The sequence below is a fragment of the Arachis hypogaea genome, chromosome 16 (assembly GCF_003086295.3).
Source record: "Arachis hypogaea cultivar Tifrunner chromosome 16, arahy.Tifrunner.gnm2.J5K5, whole genome shotgun sequence".
In the NCBI taxonomy this organism is placed as follows: Eukaryota; Viridiplantae; Streptophyta; class Magnoliopsida; order Fabales; family Fabaceae; genus Arachis; species Arachis hypogaea.
In genome coordinates this window covers 49,043,748-49,059,206 of record NC_092051.1, presented here as the reverse complement: position 1 = coordinate 49,059,206, position 15,459 = coordinate 49,043,748, and the positions used below count along the sequence as shown (strand labels likewise).

General features: G+C 37.5%; 1 protein-coding gene and 1 non-coding gene across 2 annotated transcripts; both read right to left on the bottom strand.

Annotated features, from left to right (window-relative positions):
• Window positions 1-4,418: 4,418 nt before the first annotated feature.
• Window positions 4,419-5,683, bottom strand: LOC112757067 (uncharacterized). The gene is made up of 4 exons (XM_025805665.1): window positions 5,396-5,683; window positions 5,172-5,215; window positions 4,940-5,063; window positions 4,419-4,817 (listed from the first exon to the last, which is right to left on the bottom strand). The coding sequence occupies exons 1-4, from the start codon at window positions 5,681-5,683 to the stop codon at window positions 4,419-4,421; spliced, it is 855 nt and encodes a 284-aa protein (XP_025661450.1).
• A 4,741-nt stretch (window positions 5,684-10,424) lies between these two features.
• Window positions 10,425-10,532, bottom strand: LOC112760229 (small nucleolar RNA R71). The gene has a single exon (XR_003180679.1). It is a non-coding gene; the product is annotated as a small nucleolar RNA R71 (small nucleolar RNA).
• Window positions 10,533-15,459: the final 4,927 nt, after the last annotated feature.

Here is a 15,459-nt window from a genome sequence, read left to right as displayed (position 1 = left end):
AGCTCAATCACTTGACTTTCCTTTATTTAGTAAGGGTTAACTAAGTGAAAACAACAACCTTTTTAATACTACACTTAAGAGATCCCAACAAGGATAGAACTTCCAATTAATCATTCCCCTAGTCAAGGCTTTTTATCTAGAATATTAATAATCATTCTTAGTTTTTATTGCTTTAATTTACAATTATTTAATTGCTCATTATTCAACTCTCAAACTCTCGTGGAAATTCTTAATTAATAAAATAGCATCCTTTCTCGCAACTCGTTGGGAGACGACCTTGGACTCATACTCCCAGTATTTTTCTATTCTAAATTTTTGTGACACTCTTCTAAATTGTTCTATTATATTATAATCTCTTAATTGGCCTAACTTCTGCCCCTTGTCACCTACGTGTGCCCCTTCGTTAATGCTGTTCCACGCGTACACATCATATACGCGTATGCGTCGTTGAAGAATGTAGCGCTCTTTGAAAGAGAGTGTAGCGCCAAGGGGTGAGCTGCAGGGGAATGTAGTGTTCTTCAAATGAGCGTAGCGCTCTTCTCCTCTGGCATGATCACAAAACAATATCTCATTAAAGCTCTGCATCTCAAATTTTTATAATTCATGTATTTAACACGTTTCTCATGTCATTTGCATAGAATCAACCATAAAATCACTTAGCCTTTTACATATTAATATATAGTGAGAACTTTATTCAAATGCTTATTTATTTTGAATAAAATGCATGAAATTAAGCTAAAACTACTTAAACTAACTAGCTAATCTAGAACAGAATGCAAATGCATCACAACACCAAACTTAAAGCCTTGCTTGTCTTTAAGCAAGAAAAGAGTTTTGCACAAAGGTTTCTTTTACTGGAATGGATTGAAGGATAGCTCATAATGCCTTGGTGAGTGAAGTGATTAAGTGATAGTGGGGTGAACTCTGAACTATATGCTCATGCAAGGATTTTAGTGCTTATTACTCCCTATATTTTTGAAGTCTTAGGTCTTAGGACTTTCATTCAAATTTTATTACGGAAATCTCTTTATAGATAGTCACCTTGAAGCATCATTTATTCACCTCAGTCTTGACTCTAGGTGTCATATCTCAAAGCGGCCCTTTAAGATAAGTTTTCAATCAATACTCCCGACCCAGTTGGGTTAAGGTATTAGGTGATGAAGCACCCCTTAGGATTTACTAGCTCAGGCCTCTCTCTTTGACACAAATCCACCACAAGCATGTCACTAGAATATTAACTCTTTGAGTTTTTATATCTTTCTTTTTTTTTCTAGTAATTGATGCTTAGAGCCTTGGGCTTGTTCTTTGTTTTTCTTTCTCTTTTGTTTTCTTTTGCTACTGCTTCTTGGATCAATAGATTTTTGAAATTTTCCATAACACTTCTCCAAATTTCATTTCCTGCCTATGAGCTCCCATACAGGTTTTCACAAACATGCAACCTCAATACATAATCATACAATCAGAACCACCACTCCTCTTAATCTTTTACTTGCCTCAATATTTTTGGGATTCTTCAATCCTTCTTTTCAAAGAAACATTCTCTGATGCATTTTTAGAGATATTGAGTGCAAGCAATTTTCAAGAGTATGGTGTTGTGATATATCAAGCATCATGGTTATTAAGTCACAAAGAAACTTATGCTAAACAAACATTTTTTTTTTCAGAACATAAAACAACCAAACATGAAAGTGCAGAACATAAAAACTTAATCATAAAGTGCAGAATATGAAAACTTGGAAGGCATATCATTTTTCAAATGTGCTCCTTATTTACTAAGACTATGAAAGGAGCTTCACCACCTCTAGTTCTTGTGGCCCTTCCCTTTGCTTGATTCTCCTTTCTTCTCTTTATTCTTTGACTGCTGCTTCTTCTTTTTGTTTTCCTCTTGCCATTTTCCAGTTTGTTATACCTCATCCCATAGTCCAGCATCTTTTAATTTTTGTCTCATTCTTTCCTCATTTTTTCTTGCTTTTGCTAGTTGTCCCTCCAATGGATTGATCTGTAGGTATGTTATAATCTCCCTATTTAATATAGGCATACTGGAAACGAGGTAGTCAAGCTTGGCTTGGGTATTCACATCATATTCCACTCTGTCCAAGTGTGTAGCCTCCCCAGCTGTGTGGTATATATTTTTCCAGACCAACAAGTTATCAAGGTACCCTTCAAGCTGATCTTGTTGATAAGATATTTTTTTGAAAGACTCTTAGAATTGATCAAATTGTTCTCTGTGCTGGTCCAGTAGTCTTGCGTGAAAATCCCTTTGCTGATCCATCGTCCTTAGTTGGAAATTCTCTTGTTGTTCCATCATTTTCATGTATTGCTTTTGTTGCTGCTCCTGACTCCTCATGTATTGCTGAGATAGTCTTTCAATGGCACTCTGAATTTGGCTTAAATCAATTGTACTAGAAGCTTGTCCCTCTTCTAATTATGTTTCCCTTCTTCTTCTCTGAGGTCTTCTCTCACCCTGAGTGCTACTGACATTGTCCATCCTCAGCTTAGTAATAGGCTTGCCTTCCTTCACCCAGTCTGTGTCTTGGTCCTCAAAAAGCACTCCTGCCCTATTGCACAGACGCAATATGGTGCTTGGGTAGCCGAGTCTGGTTGATTTACTTCTGTCCTCAGCTAGCTCTTGAATGTTGTCTGCTATAAGCTGTGGTACATTTATTCCCCCCTTGATTATGCAGTGTATCATGATTGCTCTCTTGATTGTGATTTCTGAAGTATTTGCAGTGGAAAAGATTGATCTTCTCACTATTTCATACTAACCCTTTCCTTCAGGTGAGAGATCAATCCTTTTTAAGTGGCATGGATTATTATTTGAATCTCTCATCCATTCTTTAACATCCAGACATATATCATTCACTATCTCATCGTGGTCATTTTTGTCCTTCATTCTTTCTTCAAAACTGGGCTCTTTGAATGGTATTGCTCTTATTTGTAGAACCCTCATGATTGTGGCTGGGCTGAAGTCCACTTCTACCCCTCTCACATAACTCTTGTAGGGAGGGCTGATTTTGTTTTCTCTGACTGCATTTGTATAGAACTCTCTTACAAGGGTTGCACTTATGTCTGTCTCTAGATCACACAAGAACTCCCATATTCTCTTTTATATTACTTCTCTCATTATAGGATATTCACCTTCCTACAATCTGAATTCTATTTCGGGGATGACTTCCTTATTCTCCATCCACCCATGATAATTGAGTTCATGGAAGTGAGATTTGAATCTCTTTTTATCATAAGTGGGTGGTTTAGCCAGTTACTTCCCTTTTCTTCTTTTGGAACTTAGTGAGGCCATTGAATGGAGAGGATAAGGCCGAGTCTTCCAACACTAAACTTGAATGGTTCTTGTCCTCAAGCACAAGAGAAATTATGAGTAAAGCTAAGAAGAAAAGGGTTGGGAGAATAAAGTGTATGAACACGGTTTGAAGTGATAATGTGAAATTGAGAAAAGAATCTTGAACAGAGCAAGGCTTGAGAAGAAAAGTGACTTGGGGTGTATGAAAAACTATGTTCGGTTTCGGGCAGAGGAGTTGCTGATGAATAAAGCAAATATGTGAATATAGCAAAGATGTATGAGCAAAAGGGAGGCTGCTTGCCAATTTAAAGCAAGGGAATGAGTTATTGGAGCAAAACAAAAAGAGGTTTATGTTTGGCCACTTTGAAATGGAAGGTGAGGATTTAGTGAGTAATGTGAGGATGGATGGCTCATATGAGGAGGTGGACTGAAGATAAGAATTGAGTTTGGTTATGGCAGTGATTGTAGCTCGGTCATGACATTTGGAGTGCAGGTGTCCTAGCTAGCTAATGCATGTCAGGGTGCTTTTCCCAAGGCACAAAGCTCCAGGCCATGTGATTTCTTATGCTGTCCGGTTCTTCCTTTGCCCATGTGACTCCACTATGCTCCAATTCCCTCCTTGCTTCCATCACACCTTCTTTTTAGTTTTCCTGCAAGATAAAACAAAACATCAACTCATCTTTAAAAATTTATGGAAGAAAAATCTAACTCTACTTCTTAATGAGAACAATTAATTAATGTTGTTTCTTTATGCTTAAAGGCACTAAATCACTTGTCTCAAAATTTAATATTTGTGTAGCTTATGTGAACACCAAACTTAGATTATGACAATATGCTGCAAAATTAATCAATTAAATCACTCAGATAGACTCAATTAATATCAATGACTCATGATGCTATCATAAAGTGTCTTTATTCACACCAAACTTGGTGTTCATCATAGGCTACATGCAACCTTAGTAACTTTCTGTGACAATTGATTTTTTGTTTCCTTGAGTGCATATGAAGAAACATTTTATTTCTAACTACCAAAGCATAAAAATTAAAGGATACTATGCATGGGTTGCCTCGCATGAAGTACTCTTTTATCGTCATTAGCTTGACGTTACAACTTCTCTGTTCATGTCAGCAGATGCACACTTCCTTCCTGGTTCCATGATCCACCAAGGTAATGCTTCACTCTATAGCCATTGACTGTGAATTTTTCTTTTGAAACTTCATCAAGCAATTCTAAGTGACCATGAGGAGACACTCTGGTGATGGTATAAGGACCAGTCCATTTGGATCTAAGCTTCCCAGGGAAAATTTTCAATCTTGAATTGAAAAGCAATAGTTTCTGTCCTGGTTCAAATATTCCAGGTGCAATCCTCTTGTCTTGCCATTTCTTGACTCTTTCTTTGTATATCCTGGCATTCTCATATGCTTCCAATCTGAATTCTTTCAATTTATTGAGCTGCAGAAATCTTTTCTCCCCAGCTGCTTGAGTATCCAGATTGAGGAGTTTTGTGGCGCAGAAAGCCTTGTGTTCGAGTTCCACAAGGAGATGGCAAGCTTTACATACACTGACTGGAAAGGAGACCTCCCAATAGGAGTTTTAAATGCTGTTCTATATGCCTAGAGGGCATCATCTAGTTTTCTTACCCAGTCTTTTCTTGTGGCTCCCAGAGTCTTCTCCAAAATCTTCTTTAGCTCCCTATTTGCTTGCTCAGCCTGGCCATTGGTCTGTGGGTGGTAAGGTGTAGCCACCTTATGTGTTACTCCATATCTATGAAGGAGGGTGTTCAGATGTTTATTACAAAAATGACTCCCACCATCACTTATGAGTCCCTTTGGTACTCTAAACCTAGTGAAAATGTTTCTTCTGAGAAATTACAGAACCACATTAGCATCACATGTGGTGGTTGCTATAGCTTCCACCTATTTTGAAACATATTCTACAGCCACCAGGATGTATTTGAAAGAGTATGATAGAGGGAAGGGGCCCATGAAGTCAATTCCCCATATGTCAAATAGTTCTAGCTCCAAAATATATTTCTGAGGTATCTCATTCTTCCTTGTTAAGCCTCCTATTCTCTGGCATTCATTACATTGGCTTACAAATTCTCTAGCATCCTTGAAAATAGAAGGCCAATAGAATCCACTCTGAAGGATTTTTGCAGCTGTTCTCCCTACTCCAATGTGCCCACCATAGCTTGAATTGTGACAATGCCATAAAATATTTTTCATTTCCTCCTCTGGTATACATCTCCTAATCATTCCATCTAGGCATCTTTTGAACAAAAATGGCTCATCCCACAAGAATGATTTGGCTTCAGTGAGCAACTTCTTCACTTGCTGTCTAGTGAAATCTTGTGGTATGCTTCTTTCTGCTTTATAGTTTGCCATATCTACAAACCAAGGAGCTTGTTGGATTTACAAGAGTTGTTCATCTGAAAATTTCTCATTCACTGGTTGTGGAGATTCTGGGTTAGTTTCTTGTGGTAGTCTTAAAAGATGGTCTGCAACTTGGTTCTCACTTCCTTCCTATCCCTTACTTCAATATCGAACTCTTGTAGTAATAGCACCCACCTAATGAGCCTTGGCTTGGCATCCTGTTTAGACATAAGATACTTGAGAGCAGCATGGTCGGTATAAATTACAACATTAGAACCAATCAAGTATTGTCTAAATTTATCAAATACATATACAATTGCCAAGAGTTCTTTTTCTGTGGTGGTGTAATTTTTCTGTACTTCATTTAACACCTTATTCGCATAGTATATAACATGATGTAGCTTATCCTTTTTCTGTCCCAATACAGCACCAATTGCAAAGTCACTTGCATCACATATGAGTTCAAAAGGCAATTCTCAATCTGGGGGTGTGATGATTGGTGCTGTAGTGAGTTTATTTTTCAAAGTTTCAAAGGCATGCTGATGAGCGGATAATTTATACGCTTTTTGGCATTGTTTTTAGTATGTTTTTAGTAGGATCTAATTACTTTTAGGGATGTTTTCATTAGTTTTTATGTTAAATTCACATTTCTGGACTTTACTATTAGTTTGTGTGTTTTTCTGTGATTTCAGGTATTTTCTGGCTGAAATTGAAGGACTTGAGCAAAAATCAGATTCAGAGGTTGAAGAAGGACTGCTGATGCTGTTGGATTCTGACCTCCCTGCACTCAAAGTGGATTTTCTGGAGCTACAAAACTCAAACTGGCGCGCTTCCAATTTCTTTGGACAGTAGACATCCAGGGCTTTCCAGCAATATATAATAGTCCATACTTTGGCCAAGTTTAGATGACGCAAAAGGGCGTTGAACGCCAGTTCTACGTTGCAATCTGGAGTTAAACGCCAGAAACACGTCACAAACCAGAGTTGAACGCCAGAAACATGTTACAACCTGGCGTTCAACTCCAGAAAGAGCCTCTGCACGTGTAACATTCAAGCTCAGCCCAAGCACACACTAAGTGGGCCCCGGAAGTGGATTTATGCATCAATTACTTACTTCTCTAAACCCTAGTAGCTAGTTTAGTATAAATAGGACTTTTTACTATTGTATTAGACATCTTTTGATCATTTTTAGATCTCTAGACCTCCATGGGAGGCTGGCCACTCGGCCATGCTTACCCTCTATTCACTTGTGTATTTTTCAACGGTAGAGTTTCTGCACTCCACAGATTAAGGTGTGGAGATCTGCTGTTCTTCATGAATTAATGCAAAGTACTACTATTTTTCTATTCAATTCAACTTATTCCACTTCTAAGATATTCATTCGCACTTCAATATGAATGTGATGAACGTGACAATCATCATCATTCCCCCACGAACGCGTGCCTCACAACCACTTCCGTTCCACCTTAGATTGAATGAGTATCTCTTGGATCTCTTAATCAGAATCTTCGTGGTATAAGCTAGATTGATGGCGGCATTCATGAGAGTCCGGAAAGTCTAAACCTTGTCTTTGGTATTCCGAGTAGGACTCTGGAATTGAATGACTGTGACGAACTTCAAACTCGCGAGTGCTGGGCGTAGTGATAGACGCAAAAGGAGGGTGAATCCTATTCCAGTATGATCGAGAACCTCAGATGATTAGCCGTGCTGTGACAGAGCATTTGGACCTTTTTCACAAGAGGATGAGATGCAGCCATTGACAACGGTGATGCCTCCAGATGATTAGCCATGCAGTGACAGCACATCGGACCATTTTCACAGAGAGGACGAAAAGTAGCCATTGACAACGGTGATGTCCTTACATAAAGCTAGCCATGGAAAGGAGTAGGATTGATTGGATGAAGATAGTAGGAAAGCAAAAGTTCAGAGGAACGAACGCATCTCTATATGCTTATCTGAAACTCCCACCAATGAATTACATAAGTATTTCTATCTTTATTTTCTGTTTATTTATTATTAATATTCGAAAACTCCATAACTATTTGATATCCGCCTGACTAAGATTTACAAGGTGACCATAGCTTGCTTCAAGCCAACAATCTCCGTGGGATCGACCCTTACTCACGTAAGGTTTTATTACTTAGACGACCCAGTGCACTTGCTGGTTAGTTGTGTGAAGTTGTGAAGTTATGCTTGGACCATGGTATTGTGCACCAGTTATTGGCGCCATTGCCAGGGAGAGAACGAACAACAAATTTTACAACCTCAGAGTAACAATTTCGCATACTAAGTTTTTGGCGCCGTTGCCGGGGATTGTTCGAGTTTGGACAACTGACGGTTCATCTTGTTGCTCAGATTAGGTAATTTTCTTCTTATTTTGTTTTCAAAAAGTTTTCAAAAATCTTTCAAAAAAAAATTTTTTTTCTTTTATTTTCGAAAAAAATAAATAAATAAATAAATAAATCTTTTCAAAAATATATTTTTCCTCAGAATTTTTAAGAATGAATTCTAGAGTTTCATGAAACATGTTGAAGCCTGACTGGCTGTAAAGCCATGTCTAAATTCATTTGGACTGGGGCTTCCAACCCAACATTATCAAGAGCAAGCTAGTTGTTGCTAATCCATCTGCTGCTGTTCCTGATCCACTTGATTTACATGCTAAAGCTTAACTGGCTATTAAGCCATGTCTAACCCTCAGATTGGAGCTATAGACTAAAGAGTGCAAGATTCCTGGAATTTATATTAAAACTTTTGGAATTCTTATTTTTCTTTTTTAAATAATTTTCTAAAAATCCAAAAAAAAAATCATAAAATCAAAAAAATCAAAAATATTTTGTGTTTCTTGTTTGAGTCTTGAGTCAATTTCAAGTTTTGTGTCAATTGCATTTTTTCTAAAAATTCTTTGCATTTTTTGAAAATTCATGCATTCATAGTGTTCTTCATGATCTTCAAGTTGTTCTTGGTAAGTCTTCTTGTTTGATCTTCATATTTTCTTGTTTTTCATATGCATTCTTGCATTCATAGTGTCCATACATGAAAAATTTCTAAGTTTGGTGTCTTGCATGTTTTCTTTGCATATAAAAATTTTCAAAAATATGTTCTTGATGTTCATCATGATCTTCAAAGTGTTCTTGGTGTTCGTCTTGACATTCATAGCATTCTTGCATGCATTCATTGTTTTGATCCAAAATTTTCATGCATTGCATCATTTTCATGTTTTTCTCTCTCATCATTAAAAATTCAAAAATAAAAAAAAAATATCTTCCCCTTTTCTCTCATAAATTTCAAAAAATTGATTGACTTTTTCAAAAAAAATTTTAAAATCTAGTTGTTTTTATGAGTCAAATCAAATTTTCAATTTAAAAATCTTATCTTTTTCAAAACCTTTTTCAAAAATCAAATCTTTTTCATTTTTCTTAATTATTTTCGAAAATTTCAAAAATGTTTTCCAAAAATCTTTTTCTTAATTTTATCTCATAATTTTCGAAAATATCATCAACAATTAATGTTTTGATTAAAAAATTTCAAGTTTGTTACTTACTTGTTAAGAAAGATTCAAACTTTAAGTTCTAGAATCATATCTTGTGATTTCTTGTGAATCAAGTCATTAATTGTGATTTTAAAAATCAAATCTTTTTCAAAACTAATTTTAATTATATCTTTTCAAAAATATCTTTTTATCTTATCTTTTTCAAAATCATATCTTTTTAAAACATATCTTTTTCAAAAATATTTGATTTTCAAAATATCTTTTCTAACTTCCTATCTTCTTATCTTTTCAAAATTGATTTTCAAATTTGTTTCAACTAACTAACTAACTTTTTGTTTGTTTCTTATCTTTTTCAAAACTACCTAACTAACTCTCTCTCTCTAATTTTCGAAAATCTCTTCCCTCTTTTTCAAAAATTCTTTTTAATTAACTAATTGTTTCAATTTTTAATTTTAATTTGATTTCATTCCTAATTTTCGAAAATCACTAACCCCTTTTCAAAATTTTATTTTCAAAAATCCTCCCTCTCTCTCATCTCTTTCTATTTATTTATTCATTTACTAACATCTCTTCCTCACTCACCAAAACCCGAACCCCCTCTCTCTCTGAGTTCAGATTTTCTCTTCTTCTTTTCTTCTACTCTTCTTTTCTTCCACTCACCTAAGGGAACCTCTATACCTGGGCAAAAAGGATCCCTATTATTATTTTTTTCTGTTCCCTCCTTTTTCATATGAGCAGGAGCAAGGACAAGAACATTCTTGTTGAAGCAGATCCAGAACCTGAAAGGACTCTGAAGAGGAAACTAAGAGAAGCTAAAATACAACAATCCAGAAATAACCTTACAGAAATTTTCGAACAGCAAGAGGAGATGGCAGCCGAAAATAATAATAATGCAAGGAGGATGCTTGGTGACTTCACTACACCTAATTCCAATTTACATGGAAGAAGCATCTCCATCCCTGCCATTGGAGCAAACAACTTTGAGCTTAAACCTCAATTAATTTCTCTGATGCAAAAAAATTGCAAGTTTCATGGACTTTCATCTGAAGATCCTTTTCAGTTCTTAACTGAATTCTTGCAGATATGTGATACTGTTAAGACTAATGGAGTAGATCCTGAAGTCTACAGGCTCATGCTTTTCCCTTTTGTTGTGAGAGACAAAGCTAGAATTTGGTTGGACTCTCAACCTAAGGATAGCCTGAACTCTTGGGATAAGCTGGTCAAGGCTTTCTTAGCCAAGTTCTTTCCTCCTCAAATGCTGAGTAAGCTTAGAGTGGATGTTCAAACTTTCAGATAGAAAGAAGGTGAATCCCTCTATGAAGCTTGGGAGAGATACAAGGAACTGACCAAAAAGTGTCCTTCTGACATGCTTTCAGAATGGACCATCCTGGATATATTCTATGATGGTCTGTCTGAATTAGCTAAGATGTCATTGGATACTTCTGCAGGTGGATCCATTCACCTAAAGAAAACGCCTGCAGAAGCTCAAGAACTCATTGACATGGTTGCTAATAACCAGTTTATGTACACTTCTGAGAGGAATTCTGTGAGTAATGGGACGCCTCAGAAGAAGGGAGTTCTTGAAATTGATACTCTGAATGCCATACTGGCTCAGAACAAACTATTGACTCAGCAGGTCAATATGATTTCTCAAAGACTGAATGGAATGCAAGCTGCATCCAACAGTACTCAAGAGGCATCTTCTGAAGAAGAAGCTTATGATCCTAAGAACCCTGAAATAGCAGAGGTAAATTATATGGGTGAACCTTATGAAAACACCTATAACCCCTCATGGAGAAATCACCCAAATTTCTCATGGAAGGATCAACAAAAGCCTCAACAAGGCTTTAATAATGGTGGAAGAAACAGGTTTAGCAATAGCAAGCCTTTTCCATCATCCACTCAGCAACAGACAGAGAACTCTGAACAAAATACCTCTAATTTAGCAAATTTAGTCTCTGATCTATCTAAGGCCACTGTGAGTTTCATGAATGAAACAAGGTCCTCAATTAGAAATTTGGAGGCACAAGTGGGCCAGCTGAGTAAGAAGATCACTGAAATCCCTCCTAGTACTCTCCCAAGCAATACAGAAGAAAATCCAAACGGAGAGTGCAAGGCCATTGACATAGTCAACATGGCCGAATCCAAGGACGAAGGGGAGGACGTGAATCCCAAGGAAGAAGACCTCCTGGGACGTCCAGTGATCAATAAGGAGTTTCCTTCTGAGGAACCAAAGGAATCTGAGACTCATGTAGAGACCATAGAGATTCCATTGAACCTCCTTATGCCATTCATGAGCTCTGAAGAGTATTCTTCTTCTGAAGAGAATGAAGATGTTACTGAAGAGCAAGTTGCCAAGTTCCTTGGTGCAATCATGAAGCTGAATGCCAATTTATTTGGTAATGAGACTTGGGGAGATGAACCTCCCCTGCTCACCAATGAACTAAATGCATTGGATCAACTGAGTTTGCCTCAAAAGAAACAGGATCTTGGAAAGTTCCTAATACCTTGTACCATAGGCACCATAACCTTTGAGAAGGCTCTATGTGACCTTGGGTCAGGAATAAACCTCATGCCACTCTCTGTAATGGAGAAACTTGGAATCTTTGAGGTGCAAGCTACTAGAATCTCATTATAGATGGCAGATAACTCAAGAAAAGAGGCTTATGGACAAGTAGAGGACATGTTAGTAAAGGTTGAAGGCCTTTACATCCCTTCTGATTTCATAATCCTAGATACTGGGAAGGATGAGGATGAATCCATCATTCTTGGAAGATCCTTCTTAGCCACAGCAAGAGCTGTGATTGATGTGGACAGAGGAGAATTGATCCTTCAATTAAATGAGGACAACCTTGTGTTTAAAACTCAAGGATATCTCTCTGTACCCATGGAGAGGAAGCATAAAAAGCTTCTCTCAAAATAGAGTCAACCCCACAGTCAAACTCTAAGTTTGGTGTTGGGAGGCCACAACCAAACTCTAAGTTTGGTATTGAACTCCCATATCCAAACTGTAAGTTTGGTGTTGGAGAGTCTCAACAATGCTCTGAACATCTGTGAGGCTCCATGAGAGCCCACTGTCAAGCTATTGACATTAAAGAAGCGCTTGTTGAGAGGTAACCCAATTTTTATTTAATTATATTTTTATTAGTTATAAGTCTTCATAGGTTCATGATCATGTGGAGTCCCAAAAATAACTGAAAAAATTGAAGAAAAATCAAAAACAGCATTAAAAACAGCACACCCTGGAGGAGGAGTTCACTGGCATTCAAACGCCAGTAAGGAGCATCTGGCTGGCGTTCAACGCCAGAACAGAGCATGGAGCTGGCGCTGAACGCCAGAAACAAGCATGAAGCTGGCGTTCAACGCCAGAAATATGCTGCATCTGGGCGTTGAACGCCCAGAACAAGCATCAGTTCGGCGTTTAAACGCCAGAATTGCATGCAAAGGCATTTTACATGCCTAATTGGTACAGGGATGTAAATCCTTGACACCTCAAGATCTGTGAACCTCACAGGATCGTCTCAGGATCTGTGGATCCCACAGGATCCCCACCTTCCCTCCTCATAATCCTAGTTTCTTCCACATCTTCTTCTTCATCTATTCTTTCTTCTCTTGCTCGAGGGCGAGCAACATTCTACGTTTGGTGTGGTAAAAGCATTGCTTATTTTGATTTTCCATAACCATTGATGGCACCTAAGGCCAGAGAAACCTCAAAAAAAAAAAACAAAAAATAACACAAAAAAAAAACAAAAAAAAAAGAGAGAAGAGAAAAGGGAAGACAAAAGCTTCTACCTCCAAGTCATGGGAGATGGAGAGATTCATGTAAAGGATCTATAGCTCAGTGGTAGAAAATTTGACTGCAAATTAAGAGATCCCTGGGATACCTCAGGGGATACATTTTCCCTCACACAATTATTGGGAGCAACTAAGGATAGGAACACCAAAATCACTAGGGATCAAGCAACAGAGACAAGGAAGAGACATAGAAGAGCTCAAGGACATCATTGGTTCCTCAAGAAGAAAACGCCACCATCACTAAGGTGGACTCATTCCTTGTTCTTAAATTCTCTGTTTTTCGTTTTCTTTATGTTAAGTGCTTATCCATGTTTGTGTCTTATTACATGATCATTAGTATTTAGTAACTTTGTCTTAAAGTTATGAATGTCCTATGAATCCATCACCTCTCTTAAATGAAAACTGTTTTAATTCAAAAGAACAAGAAGTACATGAGTTTCGAATTTATCCTTGAACTTAGTTTAATTATATTGATGTGGTGACAATACTTTTTGTTTTCTGAATGAATGCTTGAACAGTGCATATGTCTTTTGCAGTTGTTGTTCATGAATGTTAAATATGTTGGCTCTTGAAAGAATGATGACAAGGAGACATGTTATTTGATAATTTGAAAAATCATAAACTTGATTCTTGAAGCAAGAAAAAGCAGTGAATACAGGAAGCTTGCGAAAAAAAATAGCGAAAAAAAAAATAGAAAGAAAAAGAAAAAGCAAGCAGAAAAAGCCAAAAGCTCTTAAAACCAAAAGGCAAGAGCAAAAAGCCAATAACCCTTAAAACCAAAAGGCAAGGGTAAATAAAAAGGATCCCAAGGCTTTGAGAATCAGTGGATAGGAGGGCCTAAAGGAAAAAAATCCTGGCCTAAGCGGCTAAACCAAGCTGTCCCTAACCATGTGCTTGTGGCGTGAAGGTGCCAAGTGAAAACGTGAGACTGAGCGGTTAAAGTCAAGGTCCAAATCAAAAGAAGAGTGCGCTTAAGAACCCTGGACACCTCTAATTGGGGACTTTAGCAAAGCTGAGTCACAATCTGAAAAGGTTCACCCAGTTATGTGTCTGTGGCATTTATGTATCTGGTGGTAATACTGGAAAACAAAGTGCTTAGGGCCACGGTCAAGACTCATAAAGTAGCTGTGTTCAAGAATCAACATACAGAACTAGAAGAATCAATAACACTATTTGAACTCTGAGTTCCTATAGATGCCAATCATTCTGAACCTCAATGGATAAAGTGAGATGCCAAAACTATTCAAGAGGCAAAAAGCTACAAGTCCCGCTCATCTGATTGGAGCTATGTTTCATTGATAGTTTGGAATTTATAGTATATTCTCTTCTTTTTATCCTATTTGATTTTCAGTTGCTTGGGGACAAGCAACAATTTAAGTTTGGTGTTGTGATGAGCGGATAATTTATACGCTTTTTGGCATTGTTTTTAGTATGTTCTTAGTAGGATCTAGTTACTTTTAGGGATGTTTTCATTAGTTTTTATGTTAAATTCACATTTCTAGACTTTACTATGAGTTTGTGTGTTTTTCTGTGATTTCAGGTATTTTCTGGCTGAAATTGAGGGACTTGAGCAAAAATCAGATTCAGAGGTTGAAGAAGGACTGCTGATGCTGTTGGATTCTGACCTCCCTGCACTCAGAGTAGATTTTATGGAGCTACAGAACTCAACATGGCGCGCTTCTAATTGCGTTTGAAAGTAGACATCCAGAGCTTTCCAGAAATATATAATAGTCCATACTTTGGCCAAGTTTAGATGACGCAAAAGAGCGTTGAACGCCAGTTCTACGCTGCAGTCTGGAGTTAAATGCTAGAAACACGTCACAAACCAGAGTTGAACGCCAGAAACACGTTACAACCTGGCGTTCAACTCCAAAAAGAGCCTCTGCATGTGTAACATTCAAGCTCAGCCCAAGCACACACCAAGTGGGCCCCAGAAGTGGATTTATGCATCAATTACTTACTTCTGTAAACCCTAGTAGCTAGTTTAGTATAAATAGGACTTTTTACTATTGTATTAGACATCTTTTGATCATTTTTAGATCTCTAGACCTCCATGGGAGGCTGGCAACTCGGCCATGCTTACCCTCTATTCACTTATGTATTTTTCAATGGTAGAGTTTCTGCACTCCACAGATTAAGGTGTGGAGCTCTGCTGTTCTTCATGAATTAATGCAAAGTACTACTGTTTTTCTATTCAATTCAACTTATTCCGCTTCTAAGATATTCATTCGCACTTCAACATGAATGTGATGAACGGGACAATCATTATCATTCCCCCACAAACGCATGCCTGACAACCACTTCTGTTCCACCTTAGATTGAATGAGTATCTCTTGGATCTCTTAATCAGAATCTTTGTGGTATAAGCTAGATTGATGGCGGCATTCATGAGAGTTCAGAAAGTCTAAACCTTGTCTGTGGTATTCCGAGTAGGACTCTGGGATTGAATGACTGTGACGAACTTCAAACTCGCGAGTGCTGGGCGTAGTGACAGACGCAAAAGG